Genomic DNA, 14,221 nt, shown 5'->3' on the forward strand with positions numbered 1-14,221 from the left:
TGTATATAAAGGTCATAGGCAATACTTGGAGACCTGGCATGTAAGCAAGACCTGCTCTGGGGTCACAGGGAAGGTCTGGTCCTGAAAATAACCTTACCAGAGGACTGGAGCCAGAGCCAGAAGTAAGGCTGAAATATGCTAGTCTTCATGTGATGGGATGAGGTGGCCTGAAACCAGACCATTTAAGGGAGGGAGGAACCCAGAGAGCCTTTCAGAGTTAAAGTCAACCAACCAAACAAACGAAAAACTAAAAATACCCCGATCATATCCATAACCCTTTGCCTTTAAGTCATTCTTTAAGTTACTATATACTCATTTTCTGATTTACTGAAAAATTTACAAATTATATTTATATCTCCATCCTTTGCCTCAATCCTTTACCACACCATGGAAAGAAATTTAATGTGCAGGGCATAGTGACGGTTCTAGGCAAGTGATGGTGCCTGCCATAACGTGGTCTGGGAATGAGCCAGAAGTCTCCATCAGTGCCCCAAAGTTCTGGATATCAGGAGCTTACATGATTTTTGAAAATAAGTGTATTTACCTCTTGGGGTATCTGTAAACCCCTGGAAATTTAAGGCTTTCTATATCCAAAGCTATTTTTCCTGTGAATACCTGGGTATTGCGGCTCTTTCCACTAGCACCATAGATCCCACAGAGCGAAGGGAAAAGCCTGGCAGTACCAGGTTACAATTAGAACTCACAGTGTGGTGGAGAGAGGAGATACTATCAAGCACATTGAGATGATGCAATCCTTAATGTCAGGCCAGTAGGGAGAATTTCCAAAGGGTGGAGATTATTTCAAAAGCCAGCAGACATCTGTGTATTCTCTTTGAGGAAAATCATGTTGATAACAAGGCCTTCAACCAAATGGGTTGACCTTAGCAGCCTTCCAAGAGATGTAGCAGAAAGTAGGAATGATGCCGTGACATACCAGCCAGCGTTGTTGCCCTTTCCTTTCAAAGAAACAAATGACTCTTAAAGATGTCAGGGAACTTCCCAGGGACCACATGGTTATGTCAGCCCATCACAGAGTTGGAATAGGGGAATCTGAGCATGTTAAGCCCAAATTTGGCTGTGTCATCTGGTGAGCTGACTTCTCTCTCTTCCCCAAAGGGAGGCACAGTGATTGGCAGTGCCCGGTGCAAGGACTTTCGGGAACGAGAGGGACGACTCCGAGCTGCCCACAACCTGGTGAAGCGTGGGATCACCAATCTGTGTGTCATTGGAGGTGATGGCAGCCTCACTGGAGCTGACACCTTCCGTTCTGAGTGGAGTGGCTTGTTGAATGACCTCCAGAAAGAGGGTGAGACATTGTTCTCATCGGTATTGTTTGTGTGTGCACACACACCCCCCTTCCCTTCCCTTGGAGAAAGTCGTTACCTAGACAGAATGGGCCGTCTTTGTCCTCCTTTTTCTGCCGTAGCTTACAATTCCCACTAGCTCCAGTTCCCCCTCTCTCTGGTCATCTGCTCTTCGGCATGCCGGGCACCTCACCCAGGGCTCCTGGTTTGCTTTCCATTGTCAGGTAAGATCACAGCAGAGGAAGCAAAGAAGTCTAGCTACCTGAACATTGTGGGTCTGGTTGGATCAATTGACAATGACTTTTGCGGCACCGATATGACCATTGGCACTGACTCTGCCCTGCACCGGATCATCGAGATTGTAGATGCCATCACTACTACTGCTCAGAGGTAAAGGGCTGGGGGTGAGCAACGTAGGAAGATGGCAGCTGGGACAGGCTAAGAGCTCCGAGCTAGAGAAGATGGAGTGTTTGAGCTCTGGTGACTATAATGACTAGTTTCCTGAGGCTAGAACACATTTTTAACTAGGAATTATCCCTAGAGCATTGAAATTGCACTGCTCTCAAAATGCTGCAAGATTTGCCTCTTGCCTCTGTCTAGCCCACTGTCCAAACATGTAGCTCTGAGGTCTTTATACCTCTTGAGTCTCCCACATAATTAGTGTCTAGACTGAGGTAAATCCAGGGAGCCCAAAACCTGAGCCGCCCTTTCCAACCACATCATAGAGATTGTAGAGGCCATTACCACCACTGCTCAGCGGTTAGGGGGCTTGGAGGCAGTGTGGGAGAATGGGAGGGCGAAGGGTAACAGTTTATCCCAGGGAATCCTAGAGGATTCAGGTTAGTCAAGTCCTCTCTTCTTCCCTTCTTTTCCCTTTCTCTCCTTTTCCTGAGGCCCATCCTTTCTGGAACAGAGCCTTAGTACTGACACCTTTTTTTTAAAAAAAAATTATATATATTATTGATTTCAGAGAGGAAGGGAGAGAGATAGAAACATCAATGATGAGAGAATCATTGGTTGGCTGCCTCCTGCACATCCTCTACTGTAGGGGATCGAGCTCGCAACCCGGGCATGTGCCCTTGGCCGGAATTGAACCTGAGACCCTTTAGTCTGCATGCCGACACTCTATCCACTGGGCAGTACTAACACCTTTTACTGCTGTGTTCTCTTAGGCCTAGGAAGGACACCCTGTGGCTAAAGTGTTTCCCGTAGGTCTTCCTGTTCGCTCAGGAAACCTGCTGGAAGGCCTAGCAGCACAAATATATCTTCCAGAGGGGTTACTTGGTCTAAAAGTGGGTACAGCTGATCTTGACCATAGGGACACTTGGACAGTGTAAGTGTCTATCTCTTGCAGCCACCAGAGAACGTTTGTGCTAGAGGTGATGGGCCGGCACTGTGGGTAAGATCCCCGTCTTGACTCGTTTATTCCGTGGACCCAGCACTAGCCCTTTCCTTCTCCCTGTGGAGTCCAGAGAGGCCTCCAGTGGTACAGACCTGGAGGTGCACACATGCCTCTTGGTGTGGCCCCTTTCCCTGTCCCCACTGCACCTCCCCTGCATACCTACACGTGCATGAGTGTACATGTGTGCACGTGCACAGGCACACGCAGTGTGAAAGAACAGGCAGTGCTCTGAGATGGAAGCCACTGTGGGAGGTGAGCATGAATAGAAAGTGCCCTGCAGGGGCAGAATCTATTGAGAAGCTGTCTTAAGGGTTACCCTCACCCCAAGAATGAAACTGAGGATCCTCAGTGCTTTCACCAACTATGGGGACTGGCAAACCTGTTGGGTAGAGGGGAGGCTATCTGTGGAGCATAGCTCCTAGCGTGATGCCTCTGGTTCTCATCTCAGATACCTCGCCCTTGTCACCTCTCTCTCCTGTGGCGCCGACTGGGTTTTTATTCCTGAATGTCCACCGGATGATGACTGGGAGGAGCACCTTTGTCGCCGGCTCAGCGAGGTACTGGCACTCTTTCTTTGCCCTTAAAAAATACAATTCCTCACCCTGTTTCACTGATGTTCCGTTTCCCCTCCATCGGTTTCACCCACCATTTCCCTTTGTGCTTGGCCAGACAAGGACCCGTGGTTCTCGTCTGAACATCATCATTGTGGCTGAGGGTGCGATTGACAAGCATGGGAAACCAATCACCTCCGAAGACGTCAAGAACGTTAGTATGCAGGAAGTCAGAGGTGTCTTGAACACCTTACCCACCCGGGCCCATTCCCTAACGATTTCTGAGTCTCTCCTTAATCCTTCTGCACATCTCTCCCAGGGTTCCCGCCCCCTGGTTTCCTCCCACCAGGAATCATTATAAGATAAGAAGATAAGCTGTCCATGCTTGATCTACGTCTCTTCTTTCTTTGACTCTGTATATCCCTTTCTCTGTTCCTCTCTTGGTCTCTTCAGCTGGTGGTAAAGCGTCTGGGATATGACACCCGGGTCACCGTCTTGGGGCACGTGCAGCGGGGTGGGACACCGTCAGCCTTTGACCGCATCCTGGTAAGTCCTGGGGCTTGGTGGCCCTCCTGCCTTAGAACCCTCAGCTTGCTGTCCTTCCCCTGCAGGACTGGACCTCACCAGCACAGGGCCTTAAACCACTGGTCACGCTGTCCCGCCACCAGCCTCTGCCGTGGCTGGACCCATCCCCTTACACTCGGGAGTTCTCCTCTGTTGCAAAAAATGATGGGAAACTATATGCTCCCGCAATGGTGAGGTCTCCTATCTTAGAGCTATGAGCATCGGTGCAGTTGTTAAGATCTGATCTAACCTCAGACACTCAGTTTGAACCCTCTTATCCTACTTTCATTAGAAGAGAGAGGCAATATCCTTCCTTGTTTTATCAATAAGAAAGGAATATTATTAAGCCTCATCGATCTCCTTGACCACTATAGTGGGACATGTTTCTCTGGAATCAAGTAGTATCCTTGGGGTTCTGATGGCAAGAGGATGAAGAGTCATGAAGCTTTAGGTGCAATCTGGGTAGGGAGGTAAAGCCCAGGAAGTTCTTGGCTACAGTCTTTAAATGTGGAACTCCACCCTGTGAGATGCAAAGGGCGCGAAGTGCCCTGGTTCCCCAGGCCTGGCCAAGACAAGGAGGCCTGCACCAGACTTTGCTCCTTGGGCTCCTACAGGGCAGCAGGATGGGTGTGGAAGCAGTGATGGCACTACTGGAGGGGACCCCAGACACCCCAGCCTGTGTGGTGAGCCTCTCCGGTAACCAGGCTGTGCGCCTGCCTCTCATGGAGTGTGTCCAGGTGGTAAGTACTGACTCCAGTGCCCCTTCCTAATGCTCCAAACCCGTCTCTGAGCTGGAGCTTATGGGGAAGGAGACCAACTCCAAGGCTGCTGGGGCAGGAGCAGAAGGAAGGCAGCACGGCAGAGTAAGAGCCGTCTGGGGAAAGGACGCCATGGGCTTTGCATAGCGGCCGTAACCTCTCCAACCCAGCCTCAGTTTCCCCATCTGTGACATGTTCCTAAAACATGGGAGATTCTACATCTTGCCTAGTAAGGAGACCCATTATCTCATGACATCCAACCTCAAACCCCTTCATCATGTCTATTAGAAGAGAAGTTCAATATCTCTCCAAACTTTATTTATTTATTTAAAATATGTTTTTATTAATTTTAGAGAGAGAGGAAGGGAGAGAGATAGAGAGCTAGAAACATTAATGAGAGAGAAACATCAATCGGCTGCCTGCTGCATGTCCTTACTGGCCATCGAGCCTGCAACTCAGGCATGTGCCCTGACCGGGAATTGAACTGTGACCTCCTGGTTCATGGGTCAGTGCTCAACCACTGAGCAACACCAGCCAGGCTCTCCATACTTTATTTTTTTATTTTTAAAATATGTTTTTGTTGATTTCAGAGAGGAAGGGAGAGGAAAAGAGGGATAGAAACATCAGTGATGAGAGAGAATCATTGATCGGCTGCCTCCTGCATGCGCCCTACTGGAAATTGAGACCACAACCCTGACATGTGCCCTCGACTGGAATCGAACCTGGAATCCACAGGCTGATGCTCTATCCACTGAGACAAACCAGCTAGGGCTCTCCAAACTTTATTAAAAGCAGGGGATATTATTAAGGTCTGGCTAGGTAGCTTATATCTTCCTCTGATTTCTACCCTGGACATGCTTCTCTGAACCAACATGGGGTACTAATACCCACCTGGAGGGCTGGTGTAAGGATTGGAGAGAAGCTACGTGAAGGGTTTGATGCAGTGCCTGGAAACTGTTGCATGCTCAGGAAATGGTGTGGCCCTTATAGAGGAATCCCTGATACCACAGAGCGAACATCGTGGCTGAGAGCTAACGTGTCTGGCATGAATGCTCAGGGCTGGCCCTCAGGGTTCCAGTGACCTACAGCCCAGGCAGGCTCCAGCCTTGCTCGGAACTGGATCTCTAAAAGCCTTAGAGCTAAAGCATTGGCTCCCAGAGCAGAAGTCAGTGGTGGGGGAGCACCTGGCCGGGGTCAGCCTTTCTCCCCATCTGGGTCATCTGCAGGGTCTTCATGCACTCACTGCTTCAGGGGCTACTGGGAGGCTGGGCCCTGAGTGTGTGGTGGAGGAAGGTGCTGTTTTATATGTGAGCACTGCTCCACTCTGCCCATCTTCTACTAATTAGAGCGTTGGATCAGCTTTCTTCTATTGCTGCTCATTACTCAGAAAATTAAGGGGGGAAAAAATACTTCTTCTGTTTAAGCAATAAATAAATAAAAAAATACTTCTTCTGTGAAAGTTTGAGGAAAGGTGGGGTGCAGGGTGGACAAGACCTAGTCACACGCCAGAGATGGGGCGAGTCCCCCTGTGGGATGGGCCTCCCGCTGTGCAAGACCTGCCCTGGAGTCGTGATTGTTGCTGTGCTCCTCCCTCAGACCAAAGACGTGACCAAGGCCATGAGCGAGAAGAAGTTTGATGAAGCCCTGAAGCTGAGAGGCCGGTGAGGAAACGACCCGAAGCTCACTAGCTACAGTAATGAGATGCCAAATGAAGCCAAAAGTCACAGAGCCTCTGACCTAAAATATGAGCCTCTGCCTCTTCCTCTTCCTATTGTCTCTGCAAACTTTCTTCCCCAAGAGAATTAGTTGTGAAGTATCCATGAGGCTCAGTTCATCCCAAGGATGCCCTCCCTGAGATTGGCCTTTTATAATCTGTATTTCTCTGTGGAGCCCAGCTAGATTCTAAGTGTCTAGGCAAGGGGCAGTCTGTGCCGAGCCTGGGGAGAAGACTGCTCGGGAGGGTTTGATGAATTAATGCCCCCTTTGCAGACCCTGCCCAGTCCCTGCTGCTGCCCCACTTATGTCCTTTGAGATTTGCCCTGTGGAGTTTCACTTTGGGAGCAAAACTTCAGACCAGATCCCATTGGCTGCTGGCTTGGGGAATGGGTGGAAGACACCTCTCACTACTTTTTACAGGAGCTTCATGAACAACTGGGAGGTGTACAAGCTTCTGGCTCATGTCAGACCCCCAGTGTCTAAGGTACTGGCAAGTTATTCCCCCTACTTCACCCTGGCGTGCCCCCAGGCTCCCTCTATGAAGTGCTTCTCCCAGTCCCTAGTACCTCAGCCTTGCCAGTTTCTTGGCCCCACTATCACCTTCAGTGCCGAGTCCCTGACCCTACAAAGATAGTTTTCTGTTAGCCACGCCCAGGTACCAGCCCTGTGTTCTTAGCATGCCCTGGGTATCTCTGACCAAGACCCGTGTCCAATTCAGGGCTGACGTGCTAGCACGCAGGGAACAGGAAAGAGGGCTTAGGTATTGTTTTCTCTGAACAAATCTGGGAATAGTCACACCTAAGTGCATTTAAGCCACCTCTTCCTTTGGAGTAGTGTTTCTCTATATTTATGTAGATCAGAGTCCCTGGTGCTGATGCAGATTCCTGGGTCATTCCTCCAGATGGGATTTAGATCTGGGGCAGGGCCCAGGAAGAGGTAGGTTTAATGAGCTCCCTAGATGGATTCTGAAGCAAGTGGTCCGAGGATCTCACTTTGGAAAATGCTGCTCTGGAAGATCTTATTCATTATATAATGACTAGAGGCCCGCGAGGTTGGCCAGCCGGGGAGGGGCCGCGGGAGGGCTCCAGGGCATGACCGGCCCTTCTCGCTCAGTCCTGATCAGCCAGACCCCAGTAGGAAGCTAACCTACCAGTCGGAGCATCTGCCCCCTGGTGGTCAGTGCACGTCATAGCGAGCGGTTGAGTGGTCTTAGCATATCATTAGCATATTATGCTTTGATTGGTTGACCAGACGACCGGACACCTAGCATATTAGGCTTTTATTATATAGGATATCTGGGGTCAGGGACAGCAGCTTTATTGACTGATTTGTGATACGGAATTTTGCTTCCATTGTATGAGGGAGCAAGCTATGCAAGAGTTCCCTGAGAGAGGGGTGTGTATTGTCAGGCAGATGTCCTGACTCAAGGACCACAAGGGACTTAGTTCAGCTTCCTTTCTGACCTGTCCCCCCTTTTCCCCTGCTCTCTCTCTGCTTGCTTCTCCACAGACGGGCTTGCACACAGTGGCCGTGATGAATGTGGGGGCCCCGGCAGCAGGCATGAATGCCGCCGTCCGCTCCACCGTGAGAATTGGCCTCATCCAGGGCAACCGAGTTCTGGTTGTGCATGACGGCTTCGAGGGCCTGGCCAAGGGTCAGGTACGGGAGCCAAAAGAAAAGAGGGTGGTATTCTGGGGCCACGGAGCAGTCATGGGGGATGAGTGTAGCAGGGGGTCACCTGTCTGTTCTCTTTTCTTCCCCTGCCCCTCACTACCTTTCTGTCTCATAGTTTGAGCAGAAGCAGATATTTAATTCTAGGACAGTAGAAACAGGCAAGGGCCACTGAATCGAACCCTTTGCAAGCAACGTCTCATTTAATTCTCTATCGCAAAGCTCAACACAGTGCCTCACATAAGTAGGTACTCATCATTTGGGAATGAGCAGAAAGGGTGGAAGATGTCCAATGAGGTGGGGAAAACCAATCCCTGGTGATCCTCTTCCAACCAGAGGGTGTCAGGGTGGGCTCAGAACTCAGGTGGGGTCAGTGTCCGATCTGACCTTTCCCTGCAGATTGAGGAAGCTGGCTGGAGCTATGTTGGAGGCTGGACTGGCCAGGGTGGGTCTAAACTTGGGACTAAAAGGTAAGTGGCATTGCAGGAGCACCCCCTTCCTGGGAGTCAGTTCGCCAGGTCAGGGTCTGCTGGGACCACTGCTGTTGTCTGGGATTCTCCCCGCTATGCTCGAAGTTGCTTCAGTGAGAGCAGACAGGCCACCCCACCCCTTTACCAGCTCTGGCAGTTTAGAGCCCCAGCGTGTGTTCTTGGGTGGGGGTGGGATAGGGAAGAGGGCACAAATCAAGAAATTAAAGTGTCCTCTAACTTTTCTCTCTCTGATGTCTCTTCCCCACATTTCATTATCCTCCCTCCCCACCCCCACACCTCTTCCCACCCACCTCCACCCTCAATTAGGACTCTGCCCAAGAAGAGCTTAGAACAGATCAGTGCCAACATCACTAAGTTTAACATTCAGGGCCTTGTCATCATTGGGGGCTTTGAGGTGAGTGCCAGTCCCGTGTCCTCCTCTCCCTCCCTCCCTCCCTCCTACATTTCCCTCTCTCCCCTCATCCTGCCCCTACCGCTGTCTTCTCAGGCTTACACAGGGGGCCTGGAACTGATGGAGGGCAGGAAGCAGTATGACGAGCTCTGCATCCCGTTTGTGATCATTCCTGCTACCGTCTCCAACAATGTCCCTGGCTCAGACTTCAGTGTGGGGGCTGACACAGCGCTCAACACAATTTGCACGGTGAGAGCCCCTGCCCCCACCCATGCCTCTGGCCAAGATTATAAGCCCTGGACTGAGTCTGGTCCTGGAAAGTGAGGTTTATTTTTTTGTACCAACCAAGTGGCAGTATTTGAAAAATGCTTCTTCAAGTCCAGGCATTTGCACAGACTATGTAACCATTCATATGTGTTTATTCTCCTCATCTGTGAGTCCTCTGACCGAGAAATGCGTCAAGACTCTGACACCAAAAGTATTTTTCCGTTCTGAGGTCACAGCCTAATTTCCATTCTCTGAGCAACGGAAAGGGTAGCTCTGCAGTGTGTGCGGCAAGTGCCTGCCGTCCTGCAGGCAGGAACCTAAGGTGCCCGGGGAGGGGATAGCTCCAGCGTTAGGTTACGACAAGGGCCTCGGAAGTGACAAGAATCAGATCCCTGACTGTGTCTTTCTCTGACCCTTTGTCTTTGCAGACCTGTGACCGCATCAAGCAGTCAGCAGCAGGCACCAAGCGTCGGGTGTTTATCATTGAAACTATGGGTGGCTACTGCGGCTACCTGGCCACCATGGCAGGCCTGGCGGCTGGGGCTGATGCCGCCTACATTTTTGAGGAGCCCTTCACCATTCGAGACCTGCAGGTAGACAGCCACCCAGAGCCCGCTAGGTGGCTCTCCCCTACCCCAGTCTGTTCCCACGGTTCCCACAGTGACCTGAGCTGAGCGCTCAAGATGAGGACAGAGCTGATTGGTCTGGGAGTCCTGCGAGGAGACTAGAGAGAGCACTGAGCAGGCATTCCTTAGCGTGACCTCACATACATGCCCACAGCGCCTACTGTTGGAGCATTCATCTAGAACAGCGGTTCTCAACCTGTGGGTCGCGACCCCTTTGAGGGTCAAATGACCCTTTCACAGAGGTCGCCTAAGACCATCGGAAAACACATATATAATTACATATTGTTTTTGTGATTAATCACTATGCTTTAATTATGTTCAATTTGTAACAATGAAAATACATCCAGCATATCAGATATTTACATTATGATTCATAACAGTAGCAAAATTACAGTTATGGAGTAGCAACGAAAATAGTTTTATGGTTGGGGCTCACCACCACATGAGGAACTGTATTAAAGGGTCGCGGCATTAGGGAGGTTGAGAACCACTGTTCTAGAAGGACGGCATGCTGCTCGGACCTTTATGCATGTTTTTCATTTTATTTTCACAACAGACATGCTAGGGCAATACTACATATTACAGACGAGAAAGGTTTAGAGAGGCTGGAAACTTTTCTAAACTCAGAACTGATTGAGAAAGTTGGTGACCTTTCTACGACATCGCGCTGCCCTTCCCAATTTCCCTTGCTACCAACATGGGCTCTGCTCATTCCAGTTTCGAGAAGGGGATACCCTTTCACCTCCAGGGTGAGGCTCTGACTCCTCTCTCTCAGAGAGACCATTTGGCCCTTACTTCCCAGTTCCCTGGAGGAAAAAAAGAGCCACACAGTGGCTACTGAAGGAGTTCCCTAATCCAAGACTGCAGCCAGCCCCCGCCAGGAGTGGAAGGCGGGACTTTTTCTCTCCTGCCCCCAGCTCACAGCCCAAGTGAAGGAACAGGTTCCTCCCGGGTGAATCACTGCTGTACATACAAGCAACTCATGTACAGACTGATGCTGAGAGCAGAGTCACCCCCCCGCGGGAACCAGAAACCCCTAGGAAGGGGCAAGGAGAGGGGTTGCCAGGGGGCTAAAACCGACAGTCACCACAGCTTTCTCCATTTAAATTTAAATTTAAATTTAAATTTAAATTTCTTCATTTAAATTTCAGTCTGCACTGAACTTCATAAAGGGATCAGGCCCAGTGCCCTCTGGGAGAAGCCTGGTGGGGAAGAGGTCTCTGCATGTGCCCGACCTTATCCACTCCCACAGACTTAGGATTTACTGTTTCATTTTTAGGCGAATGTTGAACATCTGGTGCAAAAGATGAAAACAACTGTGAAAAGGGGCTTGGTGTTAAGGTACCTCATCCATGGCGTGCTCCTAACTGAAGAGAGAAAGTTGCCAGGCTTTGGCCCCAGCCCACAGAACGGGTCCACGGTTGGGACACTGAGGAATCTGGATACAAAGGGAGGGAACCTGAATCATGGGAGGAGATAGCAGAGGGCAGAGCAGAGCCTACAGAGGCAGAAAGGGGGTGCTGGGGTGGGGAGACAACCAAAGTCACGGGCATTTGGTCTCTACCTGGCAGGAATGAGAAGTGCAATGAGAATTATACTACTGACTTCATTTTCAACCTGTACTCTGAGGAGGGGAAGGGCATCTTCGACAGCAGGAAGAATGTGCTTGGCCACATGCAGCAGGTAGGGAAGACGCCCCAGTCATGCCCTTCACCAGGCAACCGTAACCCTCCCAGCCTTGAGGCTCCCACTGGCCTCTGACCTGCTGGAGGCTGTCGGTGCCGCATAGAGCATGAGCCTACAGCCTTTTATAGTCATAGAACCAAACCATCTTTACCCTGGAAATGGCCTTAGAGATTATGTGGCCCATCCTCTTCATTTAGGCAGGGTTTCTCAACCTCGGCACGATTGCAGTTTTGGGCAGGATAATTCTCTGTCGTAGTGGCTGTTCTGTGCATCATAGGACAGTTTGACAGCAACCCTGGACTCTGCCCACGAGACACTAGTAGCACTGCCACCCCAAGTTATAACAAGTGAAATCTGTCAATGTCCCCTGAAGGGTAAAATTGTCTCCAGTTGAGAACCACTAATTGCAATGAAGAAAATGAGGCCCAGAGAGGAGAACCATTGTTTTCAGGGCCATTCATTAAGCTTGGATGTGAGCCAGAGTGAGCCTCAGCCACTGCTCTTCCCTCCACCCCATGTCATGCGGAGCCTGTGGAATATGAGTGCAGGCACCTTGCTGCTGCTGGGCTCCATCTCCACTAACTGAGTTTCAAGGGAAAAGGAATTCCTTTCTACCACCCACAGCCAATCCCCACATTCAATCCCCACCCAAGGTCAGCCTCACTCACTTATGGTACTAGAGACCTCCCCCCTCCAAAATGTCCCCAGCTGATGCTATCTAAGCATTGCCCTTTGACCTTCCTCGACCCACAGATGAATTCCCAGTATCTCAGTTTGAATGAGTACCTGCAGGAATGGGGTACTATTATAAGAAAGTATGAAGACCTCATTCCTGTGTTTCCTTCCCACTTTCCAACCTACTTTCTCTTAGTTTAGAAAAAAAATCTATATCTATAATAATCTATAATAATAAAAGCATAATATGCTAATTAGATTGGATGTCCTTCTGGACATCCTTCCGGACGACCTTCGGGATGAAGCCAGGGCTGTGAGGGAAGCCTGGGTCCCGGGTGCCTGCCAGCGGCCAGAGGGAAGCTGGTGCCGGCAGCGGGGGGGGGGGGGGGGGGGGGGGGAAGGAAGGCCTACTCTTGCATGAATTTCATGCATCGGGCTTCTAGTGTTTTATATCATTCTGAGGAGCTACCAAGAGCATCCAGACTGGGCTACAAGGAACACTTCAATGTCATAGATGATGATGACAAAAGCTGCTAGGTTGAAGAGGGGTAGGGAAGTGACCGAGTGGCCAATGAGACTAGAAGTACATGAACAAGATCTGGGAGCTGTGGATCTAGGAGTGGCCACTGTGACACCGGTCATCCCTTTACCTAATTAGTAACTCTTATACCTGACATATGGCCAAATATTCCTGGCCAGCTCTTCCTGGCTCCCAGAACTATTTCAGGATTTCCTTTCATAATTAGATTTCTAGATTTCTGTTTCTGGCAGTAACCTGGGTCCATTCTTTCCTTTTTCTCTGTTTTCAGATATCTGTGCTACTTAGAGCCCTTCCCTCAGTAATTTTTATGATTCTTTTTCTAGGGTGGGAGCCCAACTCCATTTGACAGGAATTTTGCCACTAAGATGGGTGCCAAGGCCATGAACTGGATGACTGGGAAAATCAAAGAGAGTTACCGTAATGGTAGGTGGGGTAAGAGGGTAAGGCCCCTCCAAAGAGGCAGGCTCCCCAGTATAGAAGCTGACTGACCATGCCTTATTGCAGGACGGATTTTTGCCAATACTCCAGACTCGGGCTGCGTTCTAGGGATGCGTAAGAGGGCCCTGGTCTTTCAACCAGTGGCTGAGCTGAAGGACCAGACCGATTTTGAGTGAGTACATCTGCTTCCTGGAGTGATTCCCTCCCTGGTAGTTTTAAGGTCTACTTTTCCCAGTCTGCTCACTGCCTTCCGTTCTTCTCTTAGGAGTAACATCTGTAGCTGTGCCTACCTAGGATCTGATGCCCATGCCCTAAATCCAGCCTCTTTTGCTCAACTTCTTTGCATAAGCATTTGATAGTTGATTGCCCTGCTAAAAGATTAAATCATCATCTACCTCAGGGGTGGGGAACCCTTTTTCTGTCAAGGGCCATTTGGATATTTATAACATCATTCATGGGCCATACAAAATTATCAATTTAAAAATTAGCCTGCTATATTCAGCCAAACATTTAATTAACTCACCCTAATGCCTTGGCAGGGCCAGACCAAGTGACTTTGTGGGCCTTATATGGTCCGCGGGCTGGACACTCCCTACCCCTGATCTACCTCATTCCTCTGTAGGCACCGCATCCCCAAGGAACAGTGGTGGCTGAAGCTGAGGCCCATCCTCAAAATCCTAGCCAAATATGAGATTGACCTGGATACCTCAGAGCATGCGCACCTGGAGCACATCAATCGGAAGCGGTCTGGAGAAGCTCCTGTCTAAACATCTTTGGAGGGAGGGGGGTGGATTGTCTGATCATGGTCAGCACACCCCCTGAGAGATCCAAGTCCACATATTCTCAAGTGTTTTTAGCTCATTTTTCATTAGGTTTCCTTTTATTCTCTAACTGCAGCCAAGATCAGCTCTGGCTAGGGGGCAATGAGTGAAAGCTCCTTGTAGGTAGAATTTATCTACCCCAGCTTCATCCATCACACAGGCTGGGCTCCTCTACTGCTAGATTTCAGTTACTCGGTTAGAATTTTCCTAAAAATAAGCTTTATTTATTTCTTTGTGATAACAAAGTCTTGGTTCCTCTACTGTGTTTGCTGCAATGACAAACAATAACTACACTAATAAATGCCAACTGGTCACTGTG

General features: G+C 49.8%; 1 protein-coding gene across 2 annotated transcripts in view; it reads left to right on the forward strand.

The window, feature by feature from the left end:
• Nucleotides 1-14,221, forward strand: part of PFKM (phosphofructokinase, muscle) — a 42,764-nt gene extending 28,543 nt beyond the window's left edge. For both annotated transcript variants that reach the window (XM_059682686.1, XM_059682687.1), the window contains exons 5-23: nt 1,117-1,306; nt 1,529-1,694; nt 2,659-2,703; nt 3,155-3,263; nt 3,376-3,471; nt 3,711-3,803; nt 4,436-4,561; nt 6,176-6,240; nt 6,716-6,779; nt 7,805-7,954; nt 8,366-8,436; nt 8,764-8,851; nt 8,945-9,097; nt 9,544-9,708; nt 11,021-11,082; nt 11,313-11,424; nt 12,967-13,066; nt 13,148-13,253; nt 13,704-14,221. In XM_059682686.1, the coding sequence (XP_059538669.1) occupies nt 1,117-1,306; nt 1,529-1,694; nt 2,659-2,703; nt 3,155-3,263; nt 3,376-3,471; nt 3,711-3,803; nt 4,436-4,561; nt 6,176-6,240; nt 6,716-6,779; nt 7,805-7,954; nt 8,366-8,436; nt 8,764-8,851; nt 8,945-9,097; nt 9,544-9,708; nt 11,021-11,082; nt 11,313-11,424; nt 12,967-13,066; nt 13,148-13,253; nt 13,704-13,848 (2,106 nt within the window). In that variant the 3' untranslated portion in view covers nt 13,849-14,221. The remainder of the gene's footprint in view (nt 1-1,116; nt 1,307-1,528; nt 1,695-2,658; nt 2,704-3,154; nt 3,264-3,375; nt 3,472-3,710; nt 3,804-4,435; nt 4,562-6,175; nt 6,241-6,715; nt 6,780-7,804; nt 7,955-8,365; nt 8,437-8,763; nt 8,852-8,944; nt 9,098-9,543; nt 9,709-11,020; nt 11,083-11,312; nt 11,425-12,966; nt 13,067-13,147; nt 13,254-13,703) is intronic.

Source organism: Myotis daubentonii, chromosome 2 (assembly GCF_963259705.1).
Source record: "Myotis daubentonii chromosome 2, mMyoDau2.1, whole genome shotgun sequence".
Classification (NCBI taxonomy): Eukaryota; Metazoa; Chordata; class Mammalia; order Chiroptera; family Vespertilionidae; genus Myotis; species Myotis daubentonii.